This window comes from Opisthocomus hoazin, chromosome 8 (assembly GCF_030867145.1).
Source record: "Opisthocomus hoazin isolate bOpiHoa1 chromosome 8, bOpiHoa1.hap1, whole genome shotgun sequence".
NCBI lineage: Eukaryota > Metazoa > Chordata > Aves > Opisthocomiformes > Opisthocomidae > Opisthocomus > Opisthocomus hoazin.
Window position 1 is genome coordinate 3,469,520 of NC_134421.1, and position 12,559 is coordinate 3,482,078.

The 12,559-nt window shown below is 55.3% G+C and overlaps 1 protein-coding gene across 7 annotated transcripts; it reads right to left on the reverse strand.

The window, feature by feature from the left end:
* Window positions 1-54: 54 nt before the first annotated feature.
* On the reverse strand, window positions 55-12,209 carry LOC104330266 (uncharacterized). Of its 7 annotated transcripts, XM_075428153.1 has the most exons (6): window positions 12,066-12,209; window positions 11,007-11,085; window positions 7,027-7,133; window positions 3,580-3,686; window positions 2,970-3,117; window positions 55-2,298 (listed from the first exon to the last, which is right to left on the reverse strand). In XM_075428153.1, exon 6 carries the CDS (start codon window positions 2,282-2,284, stop codon window positions 863-865), a length of 1,422 nt encoding a protein of 473 aa, XP_075284268.1. In that variant the 5' UTR covers window positions 2,285-2,298; window positions 2,970-3,117; window positions 3,580-3,686; window positions 7,027-7,133; window positions 11,007-11,085; window positions 12,066-12,209; the 3' UTR covers window positions 55-862. The 7 variants fall into 7 exon arrangements, with proteins under 7 accessions (XP_075284268.1, XP_075284267.1, XP_075284270.1 ...); XM_075428152.1 differs by lacking the exon at window positions 11,007-11,085; XM_075428155.1 differs by lacking the exon at window positions 7,027-7,133.
* Between the last annotated feature and the right edge of the window lie 350 nt (window positions 12,210-12,559).

Genomic DNA, 12,559 nt, shown 5'->3' on the forward strand with positions numbered 1-12,559 from the left:
TTTACAAACAATAGTGAAGAGTATTCTATCATAAAAAGGACAGCAAAACTGCAGGCGGTCTGTGGACTAGTGCTGGGAACTCGCCATGTACCGGCTCTGACCACCACATCTCAGGGCGGGGGAATTGTCTTTGGTTAAATCAGGAAAGGCCACGTTTTTGCCCACAGTTTGTCGATGCCCCAAGTTGGAGGTGTTTCAAAGCAGAGAGGAGCAACTTGGGAGAAGCCGCCACGGGCTAGGAACGGGCAGCGTTCCAACCGGGAACGCGTGCGCATCCATGTTTTCTGGAGAGGTAGCGCAGAGGTAGGAATTCCCTGTCCCATGTAAGATTTGGAAAGGAGGAAGAAAAGACAGACTGAGGTTCAGCTCCAGAGTCTCAGACTCGAAAGATCTGGAAGCGCCCTGTCAAACACTGGGTAAACTCCACTACGTTCATGAAAAACAAGGGAAGGTAACGAGAGTTCCTAAGACTATGACAGGGTCGAACAAGCCAAAGTTTTGAGTCAAGAACCGACCCGCAATTTTTTATTTTGACCTTCAGTTGAAAAGTTATTTCACAAGCCCGATTCTCCCAGTTGTTACCCTACCGCATGTTCACAGCCCCCGCTTTACCCAGAAGCTGGTGCCCGTTCCTCGGGCTCTCGGTGTTCTTGCTAAACCACCAGCACTCGGCTCGCAGGACCAGCTCCCTGCTTCCAGACCTCCCAGTGGTTTTTCTGCTGCTGGGGTTAAGCGCCCAGCCTGGACCCCAGAGTCAACATGTCTCCAGCCAGTCTCTTCCCACCGTGGTTCTCATCACCCACCTTTTTCAGGTGCACCCAAACACTGCTTTTCTCTCCTGCTCCGAACGTCCGCTCGAGCCCTATGGCAGCAGTGAGCGAGACGCAAGCGTTCTCCTGCCCACCGTACATTTATAAGGTTTCTTGGCCGCGTGGATTTTCAAATGGACTTGAAGCGTCGAGCTTTTCCGGAAGCTTTTCCCACACTCGCCGCACTCGTAGGGCTTGGCTCCTGCGTGGATCCTCAGGTGGGCACCGAGGGCTGAGCTATGCCTGAACGTTTTTCCGCATTCCTCGCACTTGTAAGGTCTCTCCCCGCGGTGGATCCTCAGGTGCACGTTGAGAGCCGAGCTCCGGCGGAAGCTGTCCCCACACTCCACGCAGATGTAGGGCCGTTCCTCGGCGTGCGTGCTCTGGTGCTTGGCCAGAGCGGAGCGGTCGCTGCACCTCCGGCCGCACTCGGCACACTGGAAGGGGCTGGGCAGGAGGCCGCCGTGGTACACGGGCAAGGCCTTCCCACCGTGGATCCGGCGGTGAGTGGTGAGCGCCGAGCTCTGGCTAAAGCCCTTCCCGCACACGAGGCACTTGTAGGGCTTCTCGCCCGTGTGCGTTCGCATGTGGGTCACCAGCGAGGAGCTCTGCCGGAAGGTCTTCCTGCACTCGGTGCACTCGTACGGTTTCTCTCCCGTGTGGATCCTCTGATGCCGAATGATGGCCGAGCTGTCCCGGAAACGCTTCCCGCACTCCTGGCACTTGTGGGGCTTCTCTCCGGTGTGGACTCTCCGGTGTATGATCAGGGAGGAGCGGTCGCTGAAGCTTTTCTCACACCGGGGGCAGTGAAAGGGTTTCTCTCCCTTGTGGCTTCGCTGGTGGACGATGAGATGCGAGTTCTGGCTGAAGCTCTTCCCGCATTCGTTGCACTGGTAGTGTCTCTCTCCCGTGTGGGTCCGCTGGTGCCTGAGCACGTTGGACCTCTGGCTGAAGGTCTTCTCGCACTCGTTGCACTGGTACGGCTTCTCACCGGTGTGGATCCGCTGGTGTTTGATCAGGTCCGAGTTGCGGGTGAAACTCTTCCCACATTCGGAGCAGCTAAAGGGTTTCTCTGCCAGGTGGATCCTCTGGTGCTGGCTCAGGTACGAGCTCCGGCTGAAGCTCTTCCCACACTCGGGACACTCATAGGTTTTCTCTCCCACCTGCTGAATCCAAATGGCACCGTTCCCACACATGGGTGGGTCCGGCTCGTCCCCAGCAAGGATGACCTTGCTGATGTGCGCTCTGCCACTGTCCTCGCACTCCCAGACTTCCATCCCACAGGGTGTTACCATTGCCCGCCTCTTTCCAAAAGACGTCTCCACCTCACTTTCGGTCTCCAGCTCCTGCCTGCGGTCCTGTCTTTGATCGGTGTCCTGAAGGGTATCACCTGTGAGCTTTCTGGAGGGGAACAGATGCAGTTCAGCTCTCACAGGACTTCCCTGGTGAAGCTTGCCCTTCTGCGTGTCGCCCATGGTCCTGTCACCTGCTGGAGTGAACAGAGGAACTAGCAATGAATAACCCCCCGGGCTTCTCTGAGGGACAAGTCCAAACAGGGCAGCCACAGAGACCTACTGCCTGTCAGCCACCATTAGGTAACCGCACAGGAGCCAGCCCCTCGGAATCTTCTCTGGGCAGAGGGAGGGCACGGAGACCGAGGAGCATGGGAAGGGAGTGTGACCCGAGGATGGGCAGCCACTGTGGCACTGACTGCAAAGAGGGTCCTCTGTCATAAAGTGACAGCCCTAAAGGACAAAACCTGTTACCTGCTTGTCCTCAAAGCTCCCATGTCTAGCGAGGTTAGAGGAGCATCATCACTGTTCTCCTCAAAAACCACTGTAGCGTCTTCTCTTCCCATTGGCTATGAATCACTGCTCTTCTTCCACCATTCCCATGCTTAATCATGGAAAGAAACAGCCAACACCACAGGGACATCCACCCTGCCAACTAGACTCTCTTCCTTCTTCTTTCCAGTCATAGCCCTTTTCCTTAAAAAGAAAGCCCTACATATTCTGCAGCAAATTGTATCTAGATTTTGTCTACAGAACAGATAGGCAAGTGGAACGATGAACTGTTTTATTAACCAAGCATGGAAATGAACATTTAGACTGAAACATTTAGAAGCTCCTGTTTTTATTATTAGTTATATGGAGAACACACCTCGGCAACAGATGCTGGAGTGTGAGGTAAGCCGGTCAGCTGGATGACGCTGCTCAGCGACTTAACATCATCCTCTTACATGTGGGAGGTCAGAATACGAGACGAATGCAGCAGGATAAACCCCTCTGGTTTTGTTTCGGGTGATCTGCTGATTTTGGAAGACAATACCACACTGGTTATACTGATTTCCAAAGTTTTGTTTACAACACTCAGGGCTGAGAAACATTTGTTTTACAAATAAAGCTATAGCACTGGCCCACGGCAGCAAAATGACCAATAAAACATTAAAAATATTGTCAGCACGAAAGGAAGGAAAAGCCACGCTTTGGTTAGTTATGCCTTCTAACATTCTGACTATAGTTTTTGCTGAAAAACACACAAGATTTGATTTCATTTGTGATAGGCTCTTTTCAAAAGGGTATTTAGATTCCCCAGGGATGTGTTTCATCTTTATCATACCCTGCCTACGAATCTTCCTGAAAGCAGAGTCTATACAGTATGGGAGCAGAAGAGGCAGGGTGAGCGCGGAGCGTGCAGCACAGTACATGCCAAATTTTCAGCATTCAGCTCTTTTCTTCCCTTCCCAGACATGTTCTATTCAATTTCTCACCTTGTGAGCAATCTCTCTACTATCAGGGTGCTTAGCTGCTTCTGGCCCCAAAGCTGTTTCTCTTCACTCCATCCAGGAGGTTAAAGCCAAGTCAGGGACCGCAGACCCTGATCAGAGGAAAGAAAACAGATGTAATAAATACCTGCCACAGCAGCGGTGCTGTAGAGCGAGATTACGGGAGGATAAGTACTTAGGAGATGAAAGCAACCTAGACCAGAGGAAAATGACACCCAGAAACACGAGTCAGGGTCCCCGCCTGTTCTGCCACGCACACCCAATAACCATGGCCGGCTCGTGTAGCGAAGAGGGGGTCAACTACACATGCTGCGGAGAGCTGCCTGCCGGCTTGCTGCCTTCTCCCAAGTGGCTGGATGTTCCTCCTGCTGCACTTCCGGACCAGAAATGCCTCCGGCTGAGTTTTGTATAAGGAAAATATGGATTCCTCAAACCATTTTCTCTCCATCACCTTTCTTCCTAGCGAACTAAATGAGAACATAATGTGGTTAATGCAGTTCTGTTCTGCAGGTGGAGGGAAAAACGTCACCTTCACAACTAGGCTGCTTTCTGCATCTGTGGCGTCACGGTTACCACCTTTGTCAAAGGAATATTTTGCTTGGTTGCTCTCAAGTGGCTCAGCCAGGCACAGGTCTGGGTGAGAGACGAGATTTTTGGTCTGCGCACACATTATCTGTCTGAAGGCAGAATCTCCTGTCCTGTGCTCCAGAAAAAAATGGCAATTTGGCTGCCTCGGTCCAGATGGAGTTTACAGGGCTGGCAGTGAGCAGAAAAAAACTGTCACACACACACACACTTGTTTATGCATGAACACCGAGATGGTTTAGTCAGCCAACACGCAATCCCACTTCTCCAGGATTTCTTTTCAGAGCAGAATTAGGCTGCGTGGGACTGGGGTTTGTGGGATAGAAAATCAGGTCACTCATTTAGCTTTAGGACTACATTTGAGCAGTGGTATTTGTACAGAGGCATTTTAACATGCTGAGGGCTCAGTGACGTCCTAGAAAGGTAAAGGTTACAGAAACAAAATGCATCAAAACCGCACATGTGAAAGCCAGCTCTGCAACTGCGTGGCACCATTTTGCTCATGTGGATTCCCACCATGCCACCAGTGTAAAATTACCCATGACTGGGTGCTTGTTAGAACAAGAAATGTAAACCAGCATCTTTTCCTCTCAAAATGAGAAACAAACTGAACTGGCTGCTCGGTGGTGTACCAGCAGAGGGTACTGTGATGGACATCGGCTGCCAGGCCCTCCCAAGGACACCGGGAAGATTCCCCACCCGCACACCACCACCACGATAACAGAAAGCCCCCAAAACGGAGAGCTGACATATTTTGCCGGCTCTGCCTCAGCCTGGAGTCACATCCTGCCTCCTCCACATTCGGATTCGGTGGGCATCCCCCCTTGGGGAGTGGGTGTTCCCACTCCTCGGGCAGCAGGCAGCGATCCCAGGGAAGCCGAGGGCTCCCTCCCCACACCCCCCCATCCACCCGCGAGGCAGTGCTGCTCTGTGGGTAAGCCTGACCCTGCTGAACCATCCTTCCCATTTCAGGAGGACAGAAACGTCCTACTGGTTCCGTCCTCTCCTGCTGCTGCGAGCACACAGTCAACACGCACCCTGAGATGGTGGGTGAGCACCTACAGAAGGCAGAAAGCGGACGCAGGGGACAGCTGATGCTGTGCAGAGCCAGGCAGGTTGCGGGATGCGGCAGAGAAGTACATTGTGCGGTGCGTAGTAAAGCCCTGTCCCTAAACAGGACAGGAAACCTGAAAGGCCACCAAGCACCAGACAGGGACAAGGTGCTGGTCTCCAGAGCAGCCATGTTTGGACAAAGCCGAGTGCCGAAGCAGCGTCCGGGCTCGTGAGGTACCCCAGTCCCCACGAGGCCAGATGAGGAACGAGAGAAGCGACCTGCAGCATGGGGACGTGATGGGCCGCACCAAGCCCCTGTGACAACGGACAGACAGAGGCCCCGGAGGCCAGGGGCAGGCGAGCCACCACCGAGACCACGTGGTGAGCACCTACAGAAGGCAGAAAGCGGACGCAGGGGACAGCTGATGCTGTGCAGAGCCAGGCAGGTTGCGGGATGCGGCAGAGAAGTACATTGTGTGGTGCGTAGTAAAGCCCTGTCCCTAAACAGGACAGGAAACCTGAAATGCCACCAAGCACCAGACAGGGACAAGGTGCTGGTCTCCAGAGCAGCCATGTTTGGACAAAGCCGAGTGGCGAAGCAGCGTCCGGGCTCGTGAGGTACCCCAGTCCCCACGAGGCCAGACGAGGAACGAGAGAAGCGACCTGCAGCATGGGGACGTGATGGGCCGCACCAAGCCCCTGTGACAACGGACAGACAGAGGCCCCGGAGGCCAGGGGCGGGCGAGCCACCACTGAGACCACAAGCCTCGAGGACGCATGGAGAACAGAAAGCTGCCGTGAGCGTCAGCCTGGGCAAACCAAACACCCTCCATGGGGGGGTTCCTCTGAGCCCCGACCCAGTGGCGTGGCGATGGGGAGGGCAGGCCTCGCTGCCATGTCAAACGCAGCCTCAGGCAGGCGGCCGCTGCTGCCTTCCCCGACACCAACCCGGCGTCGGGGCAGGAGAGGAGACAGAGCGGGGTGTGGGCGGGAGGAAGCGGGGCGGCGGAGGGAAGAACAGTGACAACAGAGGCGTTTGTGACACCACAGCCGCGCCGCCTCCCCCCACTCTCCCAGGTGAACCCTGAGGGGCAGGGGGACGTGGGCAGGCGGGCAAGGCAGCAGAGGTGACACCTCCGGCAGCTACAGGCACCACTCGCGGTGTGATGTTGGCCACGTGGGTTTCTCTGGTTTTGCCTGGTGAGTACGGAACGTCTCTCCTGCAGGCCAGGTTGTGAGTAAGGGCAGCTGACCCGGCTGCTCCCTACCCCTCCCCATCGCTCCTCAGCTTCAGCAGTCTGGAGGTGAGAGGAAGAGACGGGAGCACCCTCAAATGCCTCAGGTGCAAAGATCTCAGGTGCTTAAAATTTTGCTGGTCTTCACCCATCGGAGCTGGTGTTTTATTCATCAAGGAGAGCCAGAGCGTAACCAGGGAGCTGGGGAGGAGGACTTGGAGCTGGATGCAGTGGGCAGAGGCTGGAGCAGAGGTGGAGACGGGAGACGTGGTGACAGGGACAGCTGGGCACATAAACCAGACACGAGCACAAATGCAGAGATCTGGACTTGACCCGCCAGGCCAGAAGGGAAGAGCTGGACAGGTGATGGGACAGGGGAGACAGGAGACAGGGTCTGAGAGAGGACCTTGGTTAAAGACAAACAGAAAGGGATATAGCTGGAAGAAATGGATAGAAAGGCCAGGCTGCCCTGGCCACATCCTGGTGGGAGACCGTGGAGGGGTCCCATATCCCTGGCCCTCTTCAATCCCCTGCATCCTGCAAACCTCCCCGCAGTCACCTGGCAAAGTACGGTGCTCTCGTCTCACACTGCCTCATCGAGTGCTCGATAGCCCCCGTTGTCCTCTCAGGGGGAAAGTTACATGCTTTCCTTTCATCCTGCTGCATCTGTAGACACATAGGTGTTAATAAGATGGAGGCCACGAGGAAGTTTTAAAGTTTGTTTTTACCCAAAGGGGAAAAGTAAAAGACATCTTAGGTTAAGAGACTATTACAGAGGTTGCAAAGCCAAACTGCGAGCGTGCCTTTTTGCAGCCTTAGGTTTGCTCCCTCTGCACATGGGCGTAGTAACCCAGCTCTTTCAGTACCTGGCCTCACTTTTTTCACATGGGTTTTGTCTTGCCTAGCTCCTGCATGGACACTGCCTTTCTCATGAGCCACTATTCAGTACGTTATGTCACCCTTCTTGCTCGGTGTTTGACTCTGACCTACGTACTGATCCCATTTGAACTCTGCTATATACAGAATGATTCATTTCCTCAGGAACTTTTAACGTACTCTATGTTTTAGTGCTTCACAGCTATTAATTGGCTTATAGTGATTTTGCAAATGGCAAAATGAGGGCAGAGAGGGATTAAAGTCAAAAACACCCACCACTTTTAGAATCTCAGTTTGCGGAATCTCAGCTCTGCCTTTTCAGAGTACATATGCTAATGTAGCAGTTGCCACTCAAAATGCACCACATGCAGACTCCAAACCTGCAAGAGAGCTCAGCCTTCCTCTAAATGGCAACCCACGAAGTAAGGAAAATGCCATTAATAACACGCTAAGAAACCTGGTACTTGCTTAGCATCACACAGGAGCCTCTGTGGTGTAGCCTGGAATAAAACCTACTTCTTGGAAGAGTATCTAGAAAACTGCCCTTGCCCTTCCAGCATCTGCCCGACTCATTCTTCCATACACCTTCCAAGCTGTGGGAGAAGAGGCAGAAGTCCTGAACAAAGTAAGTGCCTAACCCCAGCAACTGATTCCCTGCCAGAGCAGGTCCAGTCTCTACACTGAAGGGGCTGCAGGTCTTAAGGAAAGACGAGTAGGTTGCTGTGTACTTCAAGAATATATAAAAAGCATATGCAAGAGGAGATGAAATTAAGATTGCACAGGAAGCTTTTACGTGGGCATATCTAACCTCCAAATGTTTGATTTCACAAGGTTTCATAATGTTCTTTACAGGGAAGAACTGTCTTTGAGTTTTGTATAAGGGTTCAGTGAATGCTTGGACCATTGCAACGGCAAACACACGTCCACTGGGGCATGCTCCAGTAACTCAGGGGGTCTGGACCCACTGACCCAGAGGAAGAGAATTTGCAGAGTCTAAAATCTTGAAAGGAAACACTCTGCTTGCTCCAGCCCTGACGGCAGAGCTACATTCCCAGTTTCAGCTGTGACTTCCAAGACATTTCTCCCAGTTCTGGATTTGAATCTCCAGAGCTTTGGTCAAGGTCCCTCAGCCATGTACTGTCCCCCAAATCCTACACCCCCTTCAATATGGGTGGAACAGGTTTTCCTCAGGTCTAGACCTGCACCTTGAGCCTGTTTCATTTCAGAGATCTGGGTTCAGCCCTCCAGCTCTTCTGAGTGTGCCACGGTTAGCATTTCCTTCTCCCTCTGACTCCCTGCATTTTATTTTTCGCCAGTGCTCTTGTGCTGGGGTGGCAAAGCGCAGCAGCCGGGAACGCCACTCTCTGACCAGGAGTACCACCAGTTCTTCAAGTCCCTCCGGACTGCCCACCGCGCCAGGTCTGCCTGCCTCCTTCGTGAGCTGTACGGCTGCCAGAACACCCTGGTCCGGAGACTGGACGAGTATGAAAACCACGGAGTCGTCCCTGAGGGTAAAGCTGACTGTGAATCCCAAGGGCAGGCAGATGGACAGGGCCCCTGCACGACCAGCACCAGACCTGATCACTGGGAGGGGACGGAGACTCGTGAGCTGGTAGGGGAGAGGGGTGGGTAGCGATCCTGCAGTGAGGAGAAGACATCTGCTCGTGAGCATCCTCTCTCACACTCAACTACATCCACAAGTGTCCCTAGGGCCAGCCTCCTATCACACCTTGGGTCACGGAGATGACCAAGCAGCGGTGGAGTTTCTCACCAAGGCTCAGGGAGGGCCCCAAATGGCACAGGGGTCTTCATGGAGGCATGTCACTCGACAGTGAGGTTATTGCTGAGGACTGGTGGGATGCCAGCACTGGAGTTTACTACTGAGTCTGTGTCTTTTATTTGCCTCTTTCTAGGGCCCATATGCTCTGAAGTGCCAGGAACTCATTTCTTCCCCAACTTCTGCAGCTTTTCTTTTTACCGCTGTATAAAGAGAAGGTACTTCATTAAGGTGAGTTATTTAGCTGTTTCCTGAAGACCGTGGTGTGCCCTGGGCAACGATCAGGCAAAAGGGAGAGCCCTGAAAATGAGGAAGCGGGAAAACAGGAGGCTAAAACACAGGGAAGGTAGAAGAGAGCCACAGGCAGAGCCACAGGCAGCTCACCTTCTAGGAGCACTCACACCAAGCTGACTAGCTCACACAGATGGCACTTGCAGCCATGTGCCAAAAAAGAGACTTTGCAGAAGGTATTCTTGAAGAAAATGAACCTCTGAGGACCACCTCAGCCCTCATCTCTAGCTCTCGCTCCTAACCAAGATGAGACAATCCAGGCTACTGCAGGAGAAAGGGTGATTCATGGGAAGGAAAGCAAACAGAGAGAGAACTGGTAATCACAAGAAGAGACTTATGGGCAGACTTGGCAAGGAAAGGAGAAGGTTTCTTTCCTTTCTTGGGCTCATCTTTGCAGGGAGTGGGAAAGACAGGATTGTGCAGTGAGTGCTAACCACACAGAACAGGGGGGTGGCTAGGTGCCTGCTCCCCAGGCCCGCTGCCTCCACAGAAGTGTGTTTTCTCCTCCACAGAGGACTGCATGCCCAAGACAGACCAGACCTGAGCTGGGCAGCAGACGAGCCTTCAACGACATGACCATGAGCAGCAATGACATGTTGTCTGGCATCTTCAGTCCCCAGCTCCTTTTCCCAACGTCTCCCACAGCCGCCCAGCCAGCCCACTTCGTCCCTAACACTGAAGGAGCTGTGATCCCCGCCTCCTCACCTGAGGGAACATCATGGTCGAGGAAAGTCCAACTAACTCCTTCTGACTCACATGCCACACAGGTGACAGCCAGTGGCCAGCAGCAAGGACAGCTGCCAGCCAGTGACATCCAAGATCTCCTCCTGAGGCTACAAGATGCCCACGTGCAGAGTTTACTGAAGACGCTCCAGCAGTTGTTGGCCATGGGGAAGGCAGTGGGGGAGGAAGAGTTGCAGGCTGTCGCCCTGAAGCTGCTGGTGGCCCTGAACAACGCAAGTGTGTCTCAGTGGGCCACCAGCACTGCGACAGGGCACAGAAGAGAGAAGTGAGCAGCAAAGGAGGATCAGCCATGGTGGCTCTTCTACATGGTGTCGAGTCAGACACGCAGTCTCAGAGGGGACATACGGGAAGACAGAAACAGGAGAAGGTGTCCTCCTTCCTAGCCCTGAGGCACCACCAGTGGATCTCCAGGCCAACAGCGTGGGAATCAAGGGGAAAAGCCATCTTTTCCGAGCACATGGGAAAACCCAGGCACGTGAAATGGTGCTGCTCGGGCTTCAAAGAGAACAGGCACTAACTGTAGTGAAGAGACAGCGTCCTCTGCCACACAAACTGTTCAGCCGCTACTGTTTCATTTGGCAGACGGCTATTCTTGAACAAGGCAAGACTGAAAAATAACTCATTTTTCCTGCTTGAGGTTACACCACCACCACTATCTCTCTGTCCTGGGCAGAGAGATGGGGGTTGTTGTGTCATTCAGCGAACGTCATGGGAGAACGCTAGCCTTTCTTTATCAAATATAGGTGTTTCTGCTCAGAAGCATTAAGGGAAGAATCTTTTTCTGAAGTAGGTGTGTGAATGTACCTACGTATCCATACAAGGGGTGCTCTCTAAATGCAGGGAGGCCTTACCCTGCAAGGGAGCTGCTGGTCTGGCGTTCTCCTTATATTGGTGTTTGCACACGGCTGTCGTCCACTTCTGAACTAGATGCTATTAAACACACAGGACAAATATTCACATTAAGGACCTCCACTTGTCTCTCTCAGAAAATCAGAGAGTCTGGTTTATGGGAGCTTTGGCTGAAGTGCTGTTCCTTTTATAAACACTGGGGATACCTGCAAGTACAACTGTGTGAAGCCACCCGGAGCCAGCACTCGCTGCTAAAAGCGGAGCGGGAACTCTCCAGGGCCCAGCTCCGGTTTTCCGAATCTCTGCTCAGAATGAGTTTAGCGCTACCTCAGACCTTCTCAAAATGCCAGTGGTTGGTTTCGGCTTTCAGGAGACCACCACTAAAGTGAGAATCCCCTCTTCACCTTTCCTGCCGCAGGCCTTCTCGTAACCTGTTCCACCGAGGGCTGCAGGGAGGAAGGGGCCAAAGGCAGCTCTGCCCATGGAGGCACCACACCGAGCGCATCCCTGCGGAGAGGGTCGGGGACGCCTGCTCCCTCCATGCTGCCCAAGTGACACAAGCCCAGCTGAGCGAGGTTTAGGCTCCGTCTCCGCCCGCTGAAGGAAGCCCCTTGGAAAAAGAGCTCCTTGGAAGGAGATCTCAAAACCACAGGCTCTCCGTCCGTCCTGGGAATCTCTCCCGGGGCCGGAGGCAGGTCACGGGCAGGAGACGCGCTTGCTCGCTCGCTTTGCTGGCGGACCCCCGGCCCAGCGCCTGGCCCTCACCGGGCGGGAGCCCGCGGGCTGCCCTGCCCTCACCCCGCACACTCTTCGGCCTCACGACGCCAGAGGCTTCCCCACCAGACGGCTCCGGCCAGGCCCCGGCCCCCCCCCCCTTCGGCCGCCCTCGCACCGGGGGCCGCAGGCCGCGGAGAGCCCGCACCCCCCCACCCCGCCACCTGCCCTGCCCGGCCCCGGCCCGGCCTTCCCGACAACGGCCCCCCCCTATGAGGACCCCCCCCCCCCCCCGCGCTCCCGGCCCGTTACTCGGCGGGGCCCGGCCCTTCCCCCGGCGGACTTACCGCGGCCGAGGAGGCGGCGGGGCCGCTGCGCTGCCCGCCGTTACCCGGTGCCTGCGCCGGGCTCCGCGCAGGGCCGGCCCCGGGAGGGGGACCCGCCTCGGGGAGGGGGGGGCCCGGCCTGGGCCGCGGGGCGGGCGAGCCTCGGCGCCTGCCGGGAGGGCCTGGCGCGGCCCGCGAAGGGAGGCGGCGGGAGGAGGGGCCGCGCCGGGGGTCGCGCCCGGGGCTCTGCCGAGCGGGGAGCGTCGCCCGCTGGTCCCTGGCCCGGCCGGCAAGCCCACACGGGTCCCGGGGAACCGTGCCCCGGCGCTCTCCGCCGTGCCCGCGTTCCCAGCCCCGGCTGTGCTCCACCGGGCCGGCAGGGAAGCGCCAGCGCCGAAGCCCAGAGCTGCCGTCTGGCCCCAGCTCTCGGTGGCAGGGCAGTGTTTCATTCCCTGGGGACTCTTTTCTTCAGGTGAGGGGAGGCTTTCGCTCCGCTGCTGCGCCTAAAGGTTCTC

What these genes read in the sequence shown, in the direction of transcription:
- LOC104330266 (XM_075428156.1), bottom strand. Translation starts at nt 2,284, where the DNA reads ATGGGCGACACGCAGAAGGGCAAGCTTCACCAGGGAAGTCCTGTGAGA.